The sequence below is a fragment of the Chiloscyllium plagiosum genome, unplaced genomic scaffold (genome assembly GCF_037043375.1).
Source record: "Chiloscyllium plagiosum isolate Xiang-an unplaced genomic scaffold, Cpla_swu_hap1 HiC_scaffold_7, whole genome shotgun sequence".
In the NCBI taxonomy this organism is placed as follows: Eukaryota; Metazoa; Chordata; class Chondrichthyes; order Orectolobiformes; family Hemiscylliidae; genus Chiloscyllium; species Chiloscyllium plagiosum.
In genome coordinates this window covers 25,208,532-25,226,685 of record NW_028270145.1, presented here as the reverse complement: position 1 = coordinate 25,226,685, position 18,154 = coordinate 25,208,532, and the positions used below count along the sequence as shown (strand labels likewise).

Sequence of the window (18,154 nt, the reverse complement as noted above, 5' to 3'; positions counted from 1 at the left end):
GTGTTGATCCAAGAACTAACCAAAGTCTACAGAGCATGCAAATTAGGATTAGGAGTTGGCTATTTGGCCCCGAGAGTCGGCTTTTCCATCCAATAAGATCATGGTTGATCTGACTGCGTTCCTAACCCCCATATTCCTGCCTCCGCTGAACTGACACCCTTGTTAGTCAAGAATTTAGCTACCTCAACCTTTTTATTAGTATCTCTGCTTTCACTTCTATCCCACTCAAAATTAAACCAAAGTGCTTCCTGTTTTTTTTTTATTTAATCACTGTCTATTTTTAATCAATTTGTGTTCCCCTACGTGGAGACCTTCATCCTCATTCATACACTTAAATTCCAGGCAGTATCTATTCTTCCATTAAAATATAACACCACAACTTGTGTTCATATACTATTTCACATTTAACTATACAAATTAATCTGCCAGTCATTGATTAAAACAGAGAAGCAGAGAAAATTGGAGCATGAGTCGACCATTGGATCAATTGAGCCCAATCACACGATCATGGTTGATCCCCTGCCATATTCCAACTCTCTTCCCAAACCCCTCAACACATTTACCCTCAAGAATCTATTTCAGTCTTAAACACATGCAGTGATTTGGCCTCCTCCGCTTTATGTGGTAGAGAATTCCACAGGCTTATTACCCACTGAGTGAAGAAATTTCTCTTCATCGCAGTCTGAAATGGCCCACCCTGGACCCTGAGACTGTGGCCATTTGTTCTGGAGCCCAGAGACAGGGGAAGCATTCATTTCAATGATATCCTCTCACTTTACTCACTCTATGCTTTACAAATGCCATACCCATTTTGCAATTTATTAATTTATTCCTGCATTTTGCTGGAGGCCTCTTCTGCATTAACGATATCCTCCTATTTTGTGCCATCAGCAAATTTTGAAATTCTATTCCTCCAGCACAGTTCTTGAGAAGGTCTGAGCTGCTGGCTTTTGGATGAATCATTGAAGGATGCCCTCATCTGGCCTTTCTGGTATTTATAAAAGATCCTTGGAATTTTGAAGAATGACATGTGACATGGTGGCTCAGTGGTTAGCACTGCTTTCTCACAGCACCAGGGACCTGATTTTGATCCCAGTCTTGGATCACTGTCTGTGTGGAGTTTGCACATTCTCCCCCTATCTGTGTGGGTCTGCTCCGGTTTCCTCCCACAGTACGAAGATGGGTATGTTAGGTGGATTTGCTATGCTAAATTGCCCATAATGTCCAGGGATGTGCAGGCTAGGTGGGTTAGCCATGGGAAATATGGGGTTAGGGTGGGAACCTGGGTCTGGGTGGGATGCTCTTTGAGGGCTTAGTGAAGACTCGATGGGCTAAATGGCCTCTTTCTGCACTGTGAGAAAGTGAGGACTGCAGATGCTGGAGATCAGAGCTGAAAAATGTGTTGCTGGAAAAGCGCAGCAGGTCAGGCAGCATCCAAGGAGCAGGAGATGCTGCCTGACCTGCTGTGCTTTTCCAGCAACATATTTTTCAGCTCTTTCTGCACTGTAGAAATTCTACAATTCATAGGTGTTTTCCCTCGTGTCCTGGCCAATATTTAGCTCTCAACCAATATCACTACAACAAGGTTAAATGACCATTCCTAAAATTGATTATTTGTCCCAGCAGCTCACTACAAGAGAAACTCACTTAGTCTTCTCCATTGCCTGTTCATAATAACCCTGCAATTCCTATCATTTCACATAATTAGACAATTCCTTTTGAAAACTATAATTAAATGTGCCTTCATCATATTGTCAAGCAATGCATAACCACTAAATCATATAAACAAGATTGTCCTCACCTTGACAAAGGAACCAAAGGCAATCACTATAAATCACTATCTTCTGCTTCTTGCTAACTAGAACAGTTTCTCTGTATCTACTCTGCCCAGCTTCCTCACAATATTGAATACTCGAGCCAAATCTCCTCTCAACCTTCACTTCTGTAAGGAGAGCACTATCAGTTTTTCCAATCTATCCACATAACCCACAGACTTCATTCTTGAATAAATTCACTATTTTTTTCTCTCTGTAACCCACTTTAAAGCCTTCACATCCTTCCTAATGTGTGGTGTCCAAAATTGCACACAGCACTCCGGTTGATGCCAAACCAGGGTTTTATAAATGACCACCATAATCTCCTTGCCTCTGTGTCTGCCTGCATTTATGAAGCCCAGATCCCATATGTCTTTCTCAGATTGAACCTGCAAACTTGAACAATTTGTGACTAACATATCCCAGGTCTCTCTTCTTCTGCACTCTTTAAATTTGTATCCTTTGCTTTACATTATTTTCCTCTTACTTCCTGTGACACTATACAAAATATCTATCGCTTTTCTTCACATAGTTCACAATCCTTACAAGTTTATGCCATGTGTATCTATTAAAAGCATACCTTGCACACCTAAACTTAGTTTGGGTGCCCCATTTCCAAAATGTTCCTACACTTCATGGCGGCCTTCTAATGTCATGAACGGCGGTATACAAATGCAAATCCACCTTCTGCTATTAACTCCCATTGTATCCAAACACTCAACGTTTGAAGAGTTCATTCACACTGACTGTACTGACCGGTCTCCATCACAATCAGTTGATTTTTTAGATGACTAAGTTTTACCGGTGTTATACACTTCTTTCAAGGTCAGTTAAATTCTTCCCACAATCTGAATGCTACTCAATACTTGAGATGGAATTTTATTTTAGTGACATAAGATTTTCTCAACTTGGAACCTTGTATCAATTCTTCTCCTTTGCTTGATGTAGCCTGGCATTCATAAATGCCTCCTGCCACTCGGCCACTAAAGACAAGACTCGAAACCATAAGTTCACCCAATTGACTGTAGCAATTCAAGAAGGCAGTTCTCAACACACCTCTTCAGGACAATTAGGGAGGGGCAATAATGTTGACCAAGCCAGTGATCGCCACATTCCCTGAGAGAACAAAAGAAAATGTGGAAATGGAATATATAGGAGTGACACTTAGCGACTGCTCAACAAGGGAACTAAAAGGGTCAGACCTACCCCTCCCAAACCCAGGTCCTCTGAGCTTAAAGGTGAATCACCTACCAGATATTCCATTTTGAAATGATTTTAGAAATTGTAGCTCCACTGTCCACAAACATATTGAGAGGAATCTTTGGTAAACAAAAGAGTGTGGCATTTCTATCACATCACAAGCATCTTGAAGCTAATTATGTGTTTTGAAGCACATTCACAAACCACATTATGGACAGCAAGCTCCCACAGCAAGGTGATAATGACCAGAAAATCTTTTGTTAGTTATGTCGGATGGCAGAGAGATTTTGGCAAGGAAGCCAGAGAGAACTCTTCAATTCTTCTTTGGTGTTGTGCCCGGCTATCGCCTGAAAGGGCAGATAGAATTTTTATTTGATGTGTGAACCAAAAGGCAGCTCCACCTGACTGTGCAGCATCAACCACAGTTCACAAAATGGGACTTGGACACTTGATCTTCTGACTCAGAGGTGAGGGCTATCACTGAGCTGTGAAATGATGCTCCCAAATGTCTCCTTAATGTCATCAATGCTGCATCCTTAGACAATGGTCATTATCATCTCTTTTAATAGAAGACTAACAAAAACCACAGAAGTGTCACACCAAAGTAACTCATTAATACCTCATCAATTACGGCCAATTTTGACAGTACCTTCGGTGGCAGGTAGTTCACTTTCAGTGTGATGACAATGGAGAATTCAGCTGGGAAGTAGCTACAGATTTTGAAGATGTGAGAGGCTGGGAAGCTAGCTGCTTTCACATTCTGACTGAGTCGCAGTCCACGGGCTCCACGTTCCTGGACCATCCTGAACCCGTTCATCTGTGGCCAAGGTGCTTCAATAACTTCAGACAGGAGATCCTGTGGTTGCAAATCTGAAACAAGGCATTAGTATTAAAAATGGTAACCAGAACATTCTGACGACTATATACATCCATCACACACTACCATCATAAACACACCACTCTGACACACAATAAACTAGAGATAGTTTCCAATCAACCGATTCTGATGTGTCATGATGCACCTCTGGAGCAGGGGAGTCCAGAACTAGAGAGCATAGGTTTAGGGTGAGAGGGGAAAGATATAAAAGAGACCTAAGGAGCAACTTTTTCACGCAGAGGGTGGTACGTGTATGGAATGAGCTGCCAGAGGAAGTGGTGGAGGTTGGTACAATTGCAACATTTAAAAGGCACTTGGATGGGTGTATGAATAGGAAGGTTTTGGAGGGATATGGGCCGGGTGCTGGCAGGTGGGACTAGATTGGGTTGGGATAGACGGGTTGGACCGAAGGGTCGGTTTCTATGTTGTACATCTCTGTGACTCTATGTAGGAACTTGAACTCAGGGCTCCTGACTCAGAGGGACAGATACTACCACTGCACCATAACAGCCCAACAATAAACTGTGTTCTACCCATAAAAAAAACATCAAAACCTATTGACCAACTATATTTAACTGTGTTTAAAATCCTCATTGATCATTTGTAAAACCCAAGCATGGGCTTGGGGATAATTACAACACTTGATTATCCCACAGCCAACAATCAGCAATATTTAGCAATTAAGTCGGACTCAATGGTTTTTATTTTCCTCTCCTCTGTTAAAGCACAGAAGTTAAAATATTCAAAAATCACGTTCACATTTTTTTGCAGCATTCTGCAGTTACCAGCAGCTGAAGATAACTGTGCTCATGTGATAAAGAGGTACAATTCATTGCCTTTTCTCCGTTTCTCTGCCTCTCAACAAGAAGCAACAAAAAGACACTTTGGAAAAGAATAATGAGAAGATTTACATAACCAGCTTTCCCAGGTTTCTCTGTTGAAGTGGACTGGTCATCACCACAGCTCAAAGCAAAAAAGGAGGTGCTCAGAAATACTTCAGTCAGTGCCTTAAACCAGTCAGTAGATTGATTTCTCTTCCCCTTCAAATAGGGTTAGGGCATTCCCACACATCTAACCTGTCATTGTCATGTGCTTTCCGGTATTACCACTTGACATTCACGCAGTTGGAAGCTTCCTGTAGCATATTTTAAATGCAAAATATCACCTTTTATTCCACTGAATTGATGCTCATCACAGTTACAGCTCTATCACTTTACTTTAGATATTACCCAAGCGGTTAACCAGCTGAAACCCTGCTTTAGACTGTGGTCTGTATTGGTGTCCTTTCCTCATCGATAATGCAATTACAGGACACAAACTCTCGCTACAGGTACTAGGGCCTATGAGGGCTATGGTAATTGTAGACTTCATATGTTGGTACATGGTTATGTTCTTATACCTGATGACTATATACATCCATCACTCTTATACCTGTTTTCAGTGGGACTGATTTTCAGGTTTAAAACAAACTTCAACTGTTTGACCATTTTTATGACCAGAATATCTCAACTAGAACATGGAACTTCTGGTTCAGAGGTAAGTGCACTGCCACTTCACCGCAAGATCTTCCATATGACACATTACTATTTTGGTTTTTCAGTGGAAATGCTCATTAATTCACTTCAATTGGCTTGGTCCTTAAAGGTTTGTGGTCAATTTGACCAAAAGTCTGTGGTGAATAATAATCCATTGGAAACCTGTAGAAGTGTCAATAGAAAATTTACACAATTCCTAAGGAGTGAGAGAATATTTTACGTATCAAGTTAATATTCCCCTTCTGTTGTATGTGGCTGTACGACAAAACCATTCAGACCATGGACATTCTATCTGATGCTGAACCGCATTTCTGACCCCAGACCACTCACATCTATTTCTGTAGGTTGCCCATCTTCACCCGGATGCAAATCATCTGCAGCTGAAACCCTCATCCGCCTTTGTTCCTTTGAACTTGACTGATCAAAAAGGTCTTCTGACTATTGTCCACCCTTGTACCATCTGTAAACTTGAGTTAATCCAAACCTTTGATGCCCCTAACTTGTACCAACTCCTGCTCACCCATCAATCCTGTTGTTGTTGACTTTCATTGACTCCATTGTAAAATTCTCACCCTTGGGCTCAAATGTCTCAGTATCCTCTTTCTTTAACTTCCCCCAGCATCTGCAGCCCTCCAAGATCTCTTGAACATCTCCAGGCCTACAAACTATGCCTTTGTTTTCCCTATATTTTTCATTCTTCTGCTGTCGGAGAGCACCTTAATCTCCACTCACCCTTTCTCACATTTCCAACAATGGCTTACAATTAGAACCCATTCAATGCAGAAATAAACTGACAGGTTGCTTCGGAGAGCACTTGGCTAACAGATTGTCCCATTTGCACCACTCACACTGTTTATTATCACATTAGTAACTCCACTATTTGCAGATGTTCCTTCAGTTGTCCAGGGCCTATGTTTTGCAATTCCTTTTCTAAACCATTCTGCATTTTTGCTTCTCTCAAAGATACTTATTTTAAAAATTATCTCTCTGATAAAGCTTATGGCTATCCATTCCAATATTTCAGTGACAACATCAGAAATTGATGGGAAAACATAGCAGGTCTGGCAACACCTATGAAAAGAAAGCAGAGTTAATGTTTTGGGTCCAGTGACCCTTCCTCAGAAAAGAATAAATATTTCAGTGCCAAATTTTACCTTCTAATGTTCCTGCAAATCTGACTAAACTGTCTCATATGCTCTGTAAGTTGTTGCTATTCTTGCATTTTTACTTGTAACATCCTTTATCTATGGTTTTACAGGAGATAAAGCAGTTTGCCCAAAGGCTGCTAAAATGGAGCAGACAATAATCATAGACCTTCAGCCAGTACAAGTAATTTGCTTTTATAATTTTAAAATAATCCTTTTAATAGTTTTAAAATAATTCTTTGAGTCAGCAGTAATCGTGTTTAGGTTAAGAACAGTGTAAAAAACAAACCTCTTGGTGTAACTCAACTCACCCTAAGTTTTAAACATCTTCATTCCCCTATTGTTATACAATATTATTTTCCTATTTTATTATTCTGTCTCTAAAATGCATTTGTTTTTCACTTCATTCCTTCATTGCACTCTGTATAATCCTCAATCAATTGATATTTATTCACACACAGTTACTCCTTTAAATATGTTCTTTACTCTGACAGTATGTCAAAGTCTAATTCTTGCCTTCACCTGATTAATCCAATGTATCCTCAAGCACACAAACTATGCCTTTGTTTTCCCTATATTTTTCATTCTTCTGCTGTCGGAGAGCACCTTAATCTCCACTAACCCTTTCTCACATTTCCAACAATGGCTTACAATTAGAACCCATTCAATGCAGAAATAAACTGACAGGTTGCTTCGGGGAGCACTTGGCTGACAGATTGTCCCATTTGCACCACTCACACTGTTTATTATCACATTCTTTGCTGTCTCACTGTTTATTGTCCCGCTCTTAGTTCTCACTGAAGCTGTCAGATTTGAACTTGTTGCACTGCACATTTCCCCTTGCTCACCTGCCACAGTGCTCCACACTGAGCCCTCCTCACTTACTGCACTGTGTATCATCTGTTCTGACGAAGGGTCACTGGACCCAAAATTCTGCCCTCTCTCCACAGATGCTGTCAGACCTGTTGAGTTTTTTCAGCAGTTTCTGTGTCTATTTCTGTTTTGGCGTTTAATATTATCCTATTAACTGCTGTCACATTTTATATTTTCCCATTCTCACTGGTAATGTACGTTATTACTTTCTACCTGACACACTGTACATGATCTCAATCTCTCTTGTTGACCTATACATTTCTCAGTTTTCCTAGTCACGCTGTCTATTTTCTCTTTCCCCTTTATCACTCTGTGTATATTTTCCATTCTCACCTGCCACTCTCTGCATTTCTCAGTTCCTTTGTCACTCTATACACTTCTCAGTCTCTCTTGTCACACTATTTTCTCTTTCCCCTTTGTCACTCTGCGTATATTTCCCATTCTCGGCTGCCACTCTCTGCATTTCTCAGTCTCCCTTGTCCCTCTGTCTTGTCCCATTCTCCACTGTCGCTCTGTGCATTGAAGCTGTCCCTCGACGCCCTCTGACCCGGAGCCTTACCTGTGCACGGACTGTACGACGTGGCCGAACTGCAGTGGGATCCCAGGTGCAGGAGTGCACAGAGCAGCAGGAACGTAGACATTGGAGCCACGGCAGTCACTTCCCTAATCAGGAAGCCTCCTCCTGATCGCCCCGCGTCCTGCCACCATCGCCCTGAGCGGTTCCTGAGCTGGAGCGGCTCTCCTTCATCTCAGGAAGCCCCTGTCACCCCCCCCCCCTCCAACAGCACTACCACCACCCCCTGGGGGACAGGGCCAGGGGCAGGGGCAGGTCAGGCAGGCTCCAGTGTCCCGGTCTGATCCCAGCGGAATGAGCGGTCCTGTAATCTTGTCAATGACTGGTCCTCGGGAAATCCTCGGGTCTATTTGGATTCCCCAGCACCTTGCCTTGATCTGCAGCCAAAACAAACTGAGACTCCTTCTGGCTCACCACGCACCAGTTGTGTGTGAGTGAGTGAGAGGTTACCCGTTCTCTGCAGCTTTTCATCTAGTTGCCAAGTGTGTGACTAGAAAGGTAGAGGGATTTCCCTCCCGTAGCCCGGCAGAGTGTGTGGGAACATTTCCTGTCCGAGCCGCCCTGTGCTGCTGTTCCTTCATCCCTCCCTTTGACAGGCTGCTGTCGCTGTCCCGCCTCTAACGACCAGGGGCGCTCCAGGAATGCGTGCTGAACGGTGGGGATCAAACCCTAAAACAAACAGGCTGTGTGCTCCTGTTAGCTCTGAGTCACCGATTTTCACTCCCAAGTGAACAATCAAAGCGAAATAGTTCTGGAAATAAATCCAGAGTGTATCTCAGCACGTCTAGTGGGTGAACTTTTGTGGGAAACTTGACTGAAAATCAAATCGAAGCCCTGCTGGAAGTCTGAAACAAACGCAGACATCGTGTAGAGAGATGAACTGACTGTTAATTTCTCTCTCTCCGCAGAGGCTGCCAGACCTGCTGAGTTTCTCCATCAACTTCTGCGTTGGATTTCAGATTTCAAAGCAAGTTGCCCTCTGCTCCTGGGGAATGGCTATATCTCAGACAAGGGTCACCTACAGAGTGGTGGCATATCCTTGCTCTTTCCTCACAACAACTGGTTCGTCAGTCTCCTTTTGCACCTTCCAGGTTGTGCGTTCCAGATCATAAAGAATCAGAGAATCCTTACAGTGTGGAAGCAGGCCATGCAGCCCATCGAATCCATGCCAATCCTCCAAAGAACATCCCATCCAGACCCACACATTTCCCATGGCTAATCCACCCAGCCTGCACATCTCTGGACGCTATGGGCAAATTAGCACAGCCAATCCACCTAAGCTGCATATCTTTGGACTGTGGCAGGAAACCAGAGCACCCGCAGGAAACCCACGCAGACACGGGGTGAACGTGCAACATCCATATGGTCTATTTTAACTAGCAACACTCCTCATACATCGCTCCCAAACATTTCATGGTTTGTAAATGATCTCTATCCTCGGCTTCCGAAGAGAGTCTGAGGGAGATAGCTGAAGAGATAGTGGAGCCGTTAGTGGTGATCTTTCAGGAATCACTGGAGTCAGGGACGATCCCAGAGGACTGGAAAATCAGTAATGTAACCCTCCCTGTTTAAGAAGGGAAGGAGGCAAAAGACAGGCAATTGCAGGCTGATTAGCCTGACCGCTGTTGTTGGTAAGATTTTGGAGTCCATTGTGAAGGATGAGATTTCTGATTACTTGGAAGTGGATGGTAAAACAGAGCAAAGTCAGTATGGTTTCATCAAGGGGAGGTCATTAGAATTCTTTGAGGAAGTTAGACAAAGGAGAGCTACTAGATGTTATATATTTGGACCTCCAGAAGGCTTTTCACAAAGTGTCACACAGGAGGCTGCTGAGTGCGATAAGGGCCCATGGTGTTAGAGGCAAGGTACTAGCATGGATAGAGGATTGGCTGTCTGATAGAAAGCAGAGAGTGGGGATAAAAGGGTCCTTCTCAGAATGGCAGCCGGTGACAAGTGGAGTTCCACAAGGCTCAGTGTTGGGACCACAACTTTTCACTTTATACATTAATGACCTAGATGAAGGAACTGAGGGCATTCTGGCTAAGTTTGCAGATGATACAAAGGTAGGTGAAGGGACAGGTAGCATTGAGGAAGTGGGGAGGCTGCAGAAGGATTTGGACGGTTTAGGAGAATGGGCAAAGAACTGACAGATGGAGTACAATGTGGATAAGTGTGAGGTCATGAACTTTGGGAGGAAAATTAGGGACATGACTATTTTCTAAATGGGGAGAAAATTCAGAAATCTAAAGTGATAAGCTACTTGGGAGTTTTAGTCCGGGATTCTCTTGAGGCTAACTTGCAGGTTCAGTCAGTAGTCAGGAAGGCAAATGTAATGTTGGCATTTATTTCGCGAGGACTAGAATATAAAAGCAAGGATGTGTTTCTAAGGCTTTATAAAGCACTGGTCAGACCACATTTGGAACATTGTGAGTATTTTGGGCCACAGGAAGGTTGGCCCCAGAGTGGGTCCAGAGGAGGTTCACTAGAATGATCCCAGGAATGAAAGGATTAACACATGAGGAAGGGTTTGAGGACTCTGGGACTATACTCGATGGAGTTTACAAGGATGAGGAGGGCTCTAATTGAAACTTCCAGAATACTGAATGACCTGGACAGAGTGGATGTTGGGAAGATGGTTCCATTGGTAGGAGAGACTAGGACCTGAGGGTACAGACTTCGAGTAAAATGAAGACCCTTTAGAACAGAGATGAGGAGAAACCTCTTCAGCCAGAGGGTGGGGAATCTATGGAATTCATTGCCACAGAAGACTGTGGAGGCCAGGTCATTGAGATAGGTTCTTGATTATTAGGGGATCAAAGGTTATAAGGACAAAGCAGGAGACTGGGATTGAGAATCTTATCAGCCATGCTTGAATGTTGGAGCAGACCCTATTGGTCAAATGGCCTAATTTCTGCTCAAACGTCATATGGTCTTATGCTTCTCTGCCCATGGAACCAAGCTCTCTGTTAAAAGAATGCTATATTCTGTTGCCCAGACAATGATTCATTAAAATGGCCAGTTCGTGTCAGGTTCATTAATTCAAAGTAAAAAGAAAGACTGCAAGTATACACCACCTACACCCAACTTTGAGGCATCACAAACTACTCTAAAGCCAATGACATACTTTTGAAAAGTAGTTTGTCATGCAGGAAGAGTTCTGCAAAGCAAGCTCCCACCACAAGGGAGTCTGATAATGAGAAAATAATCTGGTATAGTGAACTTGGTTGAGGATGAATATCGGTCCAGAATGTGGACGAGAACTGCCCTGTTCTTCTCAGAAGCGACGTTGTGAGAGCTTTTACATCTACCTTAAAAGGCCAGCCAAGGCCTCAGTTAGACATTTCATACAAAAGATGGCACCTCCTAATGTCCAGCACTCCATTAGTATGATACTGGAATGCCAGCCCGGATTTCTTTCCCTGAGAAGAGGTGTAGGTATCAGTGTGGATTCCATAGTTAGTTAAGAAGTAGGTAGGGTGTTGTGGTTCTGTTCGCCGAGCTGGAAGTTTTTGTTGCAAACGTTTCGTCCTCTGGCTAGGCGACATCATCAGTGCTTGGGAGCCTCCTGCGAAGCGCTTCTTTGATGTTTCCTCCGGTGTTTATAGTGGTCTGTCCCTGCCGCTTCCGGTTGTCAGTTTCAGCTGTCCGCTGTAGTAGTTGGTATATTGGGTCGAGGCCGATGTGTTTGTTGATGGAGTTTGTGGATGAATGCCATGCCTCTAGGAATTCCCTGGCTGTTCTCTGTCTGGCTTGCCCTATGATAGTAGTGTTGTCCCAGTCGAATTCATGTTGCTTGTTGTCTGCGTGTGTGGCTACTAAGGATAGCTGGTCATGTCGTTTCGTGGCTAGTTGATGTTCATGTATGCGGATTGTTAGCTGTCTTCCTGTTTGTCCTATATAGTGTTTGTGTAGTCCTTGCACGGTATTTTATACACTACATTAGTTTATAGGACAAGCATTCATCCACAAACTCCATCAACAAACACATCGACCTGGACCCAATATACCAACCACTACAGCAGACAGCTGAAACTGACAACCGGAAGCGGCAGGGACAGACCACTATAAACACCGGAGGAAACATCAAAGAAGCGCTTTGCAGGAGGCTCCGAAGCACTGATGATGTCGCCTAGCCAGGGGACAAAATGTTTGCAACAAAAACTTCCAGCTCGGCGAACAGAACCACAACAATGAGCACCCGAGCTACAAATCTTCGCACAAACTTTGAGTAGGTAGGGTGTGCAGGAGTTGGTTGGAGCTTGTGTGGAGATAGTAGTTATCAGCCACAGCAATTTAGATTTATATATTGCCTATATATTGAGAAGGTGATGTTGTCAGTGAAGATGCAAGGTTTCATCAGGAAGTGGCTTGCCTTGAGTCCGAGGGAGTACGCCGTCAGGTTCCATAAGAGAAACATGCTCTGTTTCTCTCACCTCAGATGCTACCTGACCCGCTGAGTTTCTTCAGTATTTTGTTTGTGCTTGTTTTAGGTCATTGGATTAAATCTTCTTGTGTGGTCACATGAGCAACTCTGACTTCCTGAATTTGCTTGCTGGCCTCACAGAGCTGGAGATGGATCTGTCAGTAGATTTGTTTTTCTGAAAATGGACATAGTGTCTTTTGAACCACCTCCACTGTGTTTTTCGCTAATAGAACACAATGGACTGGTGGCTTTAACTAAACTATTTTGGCCACATTTACCACATCCTGTAACAAAAAAAAAGTCTCGTGCACAAAACAGATAAATGTGTTTCACTTGTCTACTTACTTAAAATTGTCATTGGGATCAAAATTCTCTTTCTCACCAAATCTCCTCATTCTGATTTGAGGATAATCAGAAGTGTAACATTTGCTCAGGTTCTAGGCCATGGATTTTTGATGCCTCTGTCCATGTTGAAACAATGCCAAGGGGCATTTAAAAATGGTGGGCAGGGCCTGATTTTGGGATTCCCACCCTTATTCCTGTTATGTACAATGTTCATACTTCCCCAGGCCAAGGGGGAGGTATGGCGAACCCACGCTCAGCAATGCAACACTGGTTGAGACAATTTGCAGAGCTGAGCGTTTCAAAACCACCCCTGCACCACCAATTATTTTGATGGAGTTGGGCCTGTTTTGACAGAAGAGGCAAACTACTGGGGAACCCTTGATCAAAATGCACAAACCCCCCCCAAAAACATTACCCGCGTCAGTAATTCTTTCCTTGCCTGGCTTTGATAGTAAATTTTTTTATTGAATCCTTGAATTGAATTGAATTGAATTAGCTTTATTGTCTCATGTACTGTAAAGAATACAGTGAAAGGTTAATAAGTCACCATTTACAACGCTATTTTAGGTACAAATGTGCCTCGGTGCAAATCTTAGTTACAGAATAGAGAAATGAAGAAAAACACTTATAGTACAGCTCTACACAGTGTGACCATTGGTCAGGAAAAACAAGAAGCAAAGTTAAAAAGACAAACATTACAGTGTCTCTCCAAAGGCTCTCCACAGCAGACCAAGAGAGGGGGGCCTCCATGTGGTCTGACCGCTGGCTGCTGCCCCACTCCACACTGGATCACTAACACCCGCCTCTGCACTGGGTCACTACCCCCACACTCCACACTGGGTCACTACCCCCACTCCGCGCTGGGTCACTACCCCCTCGCTCCGCACTGGGTCACTAACCCCCGCTCCGGACTGGTCACTACCCCCTCACTCCACACTGGGTCACTACCCCCTCGCTCCACACTGGGTCACTACCCCGCTCCACACTGGTTCACTACCCCCTCGCTCCACACTGGGTCACTACCCCCTCACTCCACACTGGGTCAGTACCCCGCTCCGCACTGGGTCACTACCCCCGCTCCGCACTGGGTAACAACCCCCTCGCTCCGCAAGGGTCACTACCCCCTCGCTCCACACTGGATCACAACACCCTTGCTCCGCACTGGGTCACTACCCTCTCGCTCTGCACTGTGTCACTACCTCGCTCCACACTGGGTCACTACCCTGCTCCACACTGGGTCACTACCCCCTCGTTCCGCACTGTGTCACTACCCCGCTCCACACTGGGTCACTACCCCCTCGTTCCGCACTGTGTCACTACCCCGCTCCACACTGGGTCACTACCCTCTCGCTCCACACTGGGTCACTACCCTCTCGCTCCACACTGGATCATAACACCCTCGCTCCGCACTGGGTCACTACCCCGCTCCACACTGGGTCACTACCCTCTCGCTCCGCACTGGGTCACTACCCCGCTCCACACTGGGTCACTACCCTCTCGCTCCGCACTGGGTCACTACCCCGCTCCACACTGGGTCACTACCCTCTCGCTCCGCACTGGGTCACTACCCCGCTCCACACTGGGTCACTACCCTCTCGCTCCGCACTGGGTCACTACCCCGCTCCACACTGGGTCACTACCCTCTCATTCCGCACTGGGTCACTACCCACTCGTACCGCACTGTGTCACTACCCCGCTCCACACTGGGTCACTACCCCCTCGTTCCGCACTGGGTCACAACCCTCTCGCTCCGCACTGGGTCACTACCCCGCTCCACACTGGGTCACTACCCCCTCGCTCCGCACTGGGTCACAACCCTCTCGCTCCGCACTGGGTCACAACCCTCTCGCTCCGCACTGGGTCACTACCCCGCTCCACACTGGGTCACAACCCTCTCGCTCCACACTGGGTCACTACCCTCTCGTTCCGCACTGGATCACAACACCCTCGCTCCGCACTGTGTCACTACCTCGCTCCACACTGGGTCACTACCTCGCTCCGCACTGGGTCACTACCTCGCTCCACACTGTGTCACTACCTCGCTCCACACTGGGTCACTACCCCGCTCCACACTGGGTCACTACCCCCTCGTTCCGCACTGTGTCACTACCCCGCTCCACACTGGGTCACTACCCTCTCGCTCTGCACTGTGTCACTACCTCGCTCCACACTGGGTCACTACCCCGCACCACACTGGGTCACTACCTCTCGCTCCACACTGTGTCACTACCCCGCTCCACACTGGATCACAACACCCTCGCTCCGCACTGGGTCACTACCTCGCTCCACACTGGGTCACTACCCCGCTCCACACTGGATCACAACACCCTCGCTCCGCACTGGGTCACTACCTCGCTTCACACTGGATCACAACACCCTCGCTCCGCACTGGGTCACTACCCCGCTCCACACTGGATCACAACACCCTCGCTCCGCACTGGGTCACTACCCCGCTCCACACTGGGTCACTACCCCACTCCACACTGTGTCACTACCCCGCTCCACACTGGATCACAACCCTCTCGCTCCGCACTGGGTCACTACCCCGCTCCACACTGGATCACAACACCCTCGCTCCGCACTGGGTCACTACCCCGCTCCACACTGGGTCACTACCCCACTCCACACTGTGTCACTACCCCGCTCCACACTGGATCACAACCCTCTCGCTCCGCACTGGGTCACTACCTCGCTCCACACTGGGTCACTACCCCGCTCCACACTGGGTCACTACCCTCTCGTTCCGCACTGTGTCACTACCCCGCTCCACACTGGGTCACTACCCCGCTCCGCACTGTGTCACTACCCCGCTCCGCACTGGGTCACTACCTCGCTCCGCACTGTGTCACTACCTCGCTCCGCACTGGGTCACAACCCTCTCGCTCCGCACTGTGTCACTACCCCGCTCCGCACTGTGTCACTACCCCGCTCCACACTGGGTCACTACCCCGCTCCGCACTGTGTCACTACCCCGCTCCGCACTGGGTCACTACCTCGCTCCGCACTGGGTCACTACCCCGCTCCGCACTGGGTCACAACCCTCTCGCTCCGCACTGGGTCACTACCTCGCTCCGCACTGTGTCACTACCCCGCTCCGCACTGGGTCACAACCCTCTCGCTCCGCACTGGGTCACTACCCCGCTCCACACTGGGTCACTACCCTCTCGTTCCGCACTGGGTCACTGCCTCGCTCCGCACTGTGTCACTACCCCGCTCCGCACTGGGTCACTACCCTCTTGCTCCGCACTGGGTCACTACCCCGCTCCACACTGGGTCACTACCCTCTCGCTCCGCACTGTGTCACTACCCCGCTCCACACTGGGTCACTACCCTCTCGCTCCGCACTGGGTCACTACCCCGCTCCACACTGGGTCACTACCCTCTCGCTCCGCACTGGGTCACTACCCCGCTCCACACTGGGTCACTACCCTCTCGCTCCGCACTGGGTCACTACCCCGCTCCACACTGGGTCACTACCCTCTCGTTCCGCACTGGGTCACTACCCCGCACTACACTGGGTCACTACCCCCTCGTTCCGCACTGTGTCACTACCCCGCTCCACACTGGGTCACTACCCCCTCGTTCCGCACTGGGTCACAACCCTCTCGCTCCGCACTGTGTCACTACCCCGCTCCGCACTGTGTCACTACCCCGCTCCGCACTGGGTCACTACCTCGCTCCGCACTGGGTCACTACCCCGCTCCACACTGGGTCACAACCCTCTCGCTCCACACTGGGTCACTACCCTCTCGTTCCGCACTGGATCACAACACCCTCGCTCCGCACTGGGTCACTACCTCGCTCCGCACTGGGTCACTACCTCGCTCCGCACTGGGTCACTACCTCGCTCCGCACTGGGTCACTACCCCGCTCCACACTGGGTCACAACCCTCTCGCTCCACACTGGGTCACTACCCTCTCGTTCCGCACTGGATCACAACACCCTCGCTCCGCACTGGGTCACTACCTCGCTCCGCACTGGGTCACTACCTCGCTCCGCACTGGGTCACTACCTCGCTCCACACTGTGTCACTACCTCGCTCCGCACTGGGTCACTACCCCGCTCCACACTGGGTCACTACCCCCTCGTTCCGCACTGTGTCACTACCCCGCTCCACACTGGGTCACTACCCTCTCGCTCTGCACTGTGTCACTACCTCGCTCCACACTGGGTCACTACCCCGCACCACACTGGGTCACTACCTCTCGCTCCACACTGGATCACAACACCCTCGCTCCGCACTGGGTCACTACCCCGCTCCACACTGGGTCACTACCCTCTCGTTCCGCACTGTGTCACTACCCCGCTCCACACTGGGTCACTACCCCGCTCCGCACTGGGTCACTACCTCGCTCCGCACTGGGTCACTACCTCGCTCCGCACTGGGTCACTACCCCGCTCCGCACTGTGTCACTACCCTCTCGCTCCGCACTGGGTCACTACCTCGCTCCACACTGGGTCACTACCCTCTCGTTCCGCACTGGGTCACTACCTCGCTCCACACTGGGTCACTACCTCGCTCCACACTGTGTCACTACCCCGCTCCACACTGGGTCACTACCTCGCTCCACACTGTGTCACTACCCTCTCGCTCCGCACTGGGTCACTGCCTCGCTCCGCACTGTGTCACTACCCTCTCGTTCCGCACTGTGTCACTACCTCGTTCCGCACTGTGTCACTACCTCGCTCCACACTGGGTCACTACCCCGCTCCGCACTGGGTCACTGCCTCGCTCCGCACTGTGTCACTACCCTCTCGTTCCGCACTGTGTCACTACCTCGTTCCGCACTGTGTCACTACCTCGCTCCACACTGGGTCACTACCCCGCTCCACACTGTGTCACTACCCTCTCGTTCCGCACTGTGTCACTACCCTCTCGTTCCGCACTGGGTCACTACCCCGCTCCACACTGTGTCACTACCCTCTCGTTCCGCACTGTGTCACTACCCTCTCGTTCCGCACTGTGTCACTACCTCGCTCCGCACTGGGTCACTACCTCGCTCCACACTGGGTCACTACCCCGCTCCACACTGGGTCACTACCCTCTCGCTCTGCATTGTGTCACTACCTCGCTCCGTACTGGGTCACTAACCCCTCGCTCCACACTGGGTCACTACCCTCTCGCTCTGCATTGTGTCACTACCTTGCTCCACACTGGGTCACTAACCCCTCTCTCCACACTGGGCCATTACCCCCTCGCTCCAGACTGAGTCACTACCCCCTTGCTCCACACTGGGTCACTACACCCCACTCCACATTGTGTCACTACACCCCACTCCACATTGTGTCACTACCCCATTCCACATTGTGTCACTACACCCTCGCTCCGGACTGGGTCACAACCCCCTTGCTCCACACTGGGTCACT

At 48.2% G+C, this 18,154-nt stretch overlaps 1 protein-coding gene across 1 annotated transcript in view; it reads right to left on the bottom strand.

Moving 5' to 3' along the window:
• The window catches only part of LOC122551909 (thrombospondin-type laminin G domain and EAR repeat-containing protein), an 89,530-nt gene extending 81,445 nt beyond the window's left edge, over window positions 1–8,085 (bottom strand). Inside the window, exons 1-2 of the mRNA XM_087988598.1 lie at window positions 8,004–8,085; window positions 3,664–3,884 (exon numbers count right to left, since the gene is read on the bottom strand). Of these exons, the coding sequence (XP_087844724.1) occupies window positions 3,664–3,884; window positions 8,004–8,085 (303 nt within the window). The remainder of the gene's footprint in view (window positions 1–3,663; window positions 3,885–8,003) is intronic.
• Between the last annotated feature and the right edge of the window lie 10,069 nt (window positions 8,086–18,154).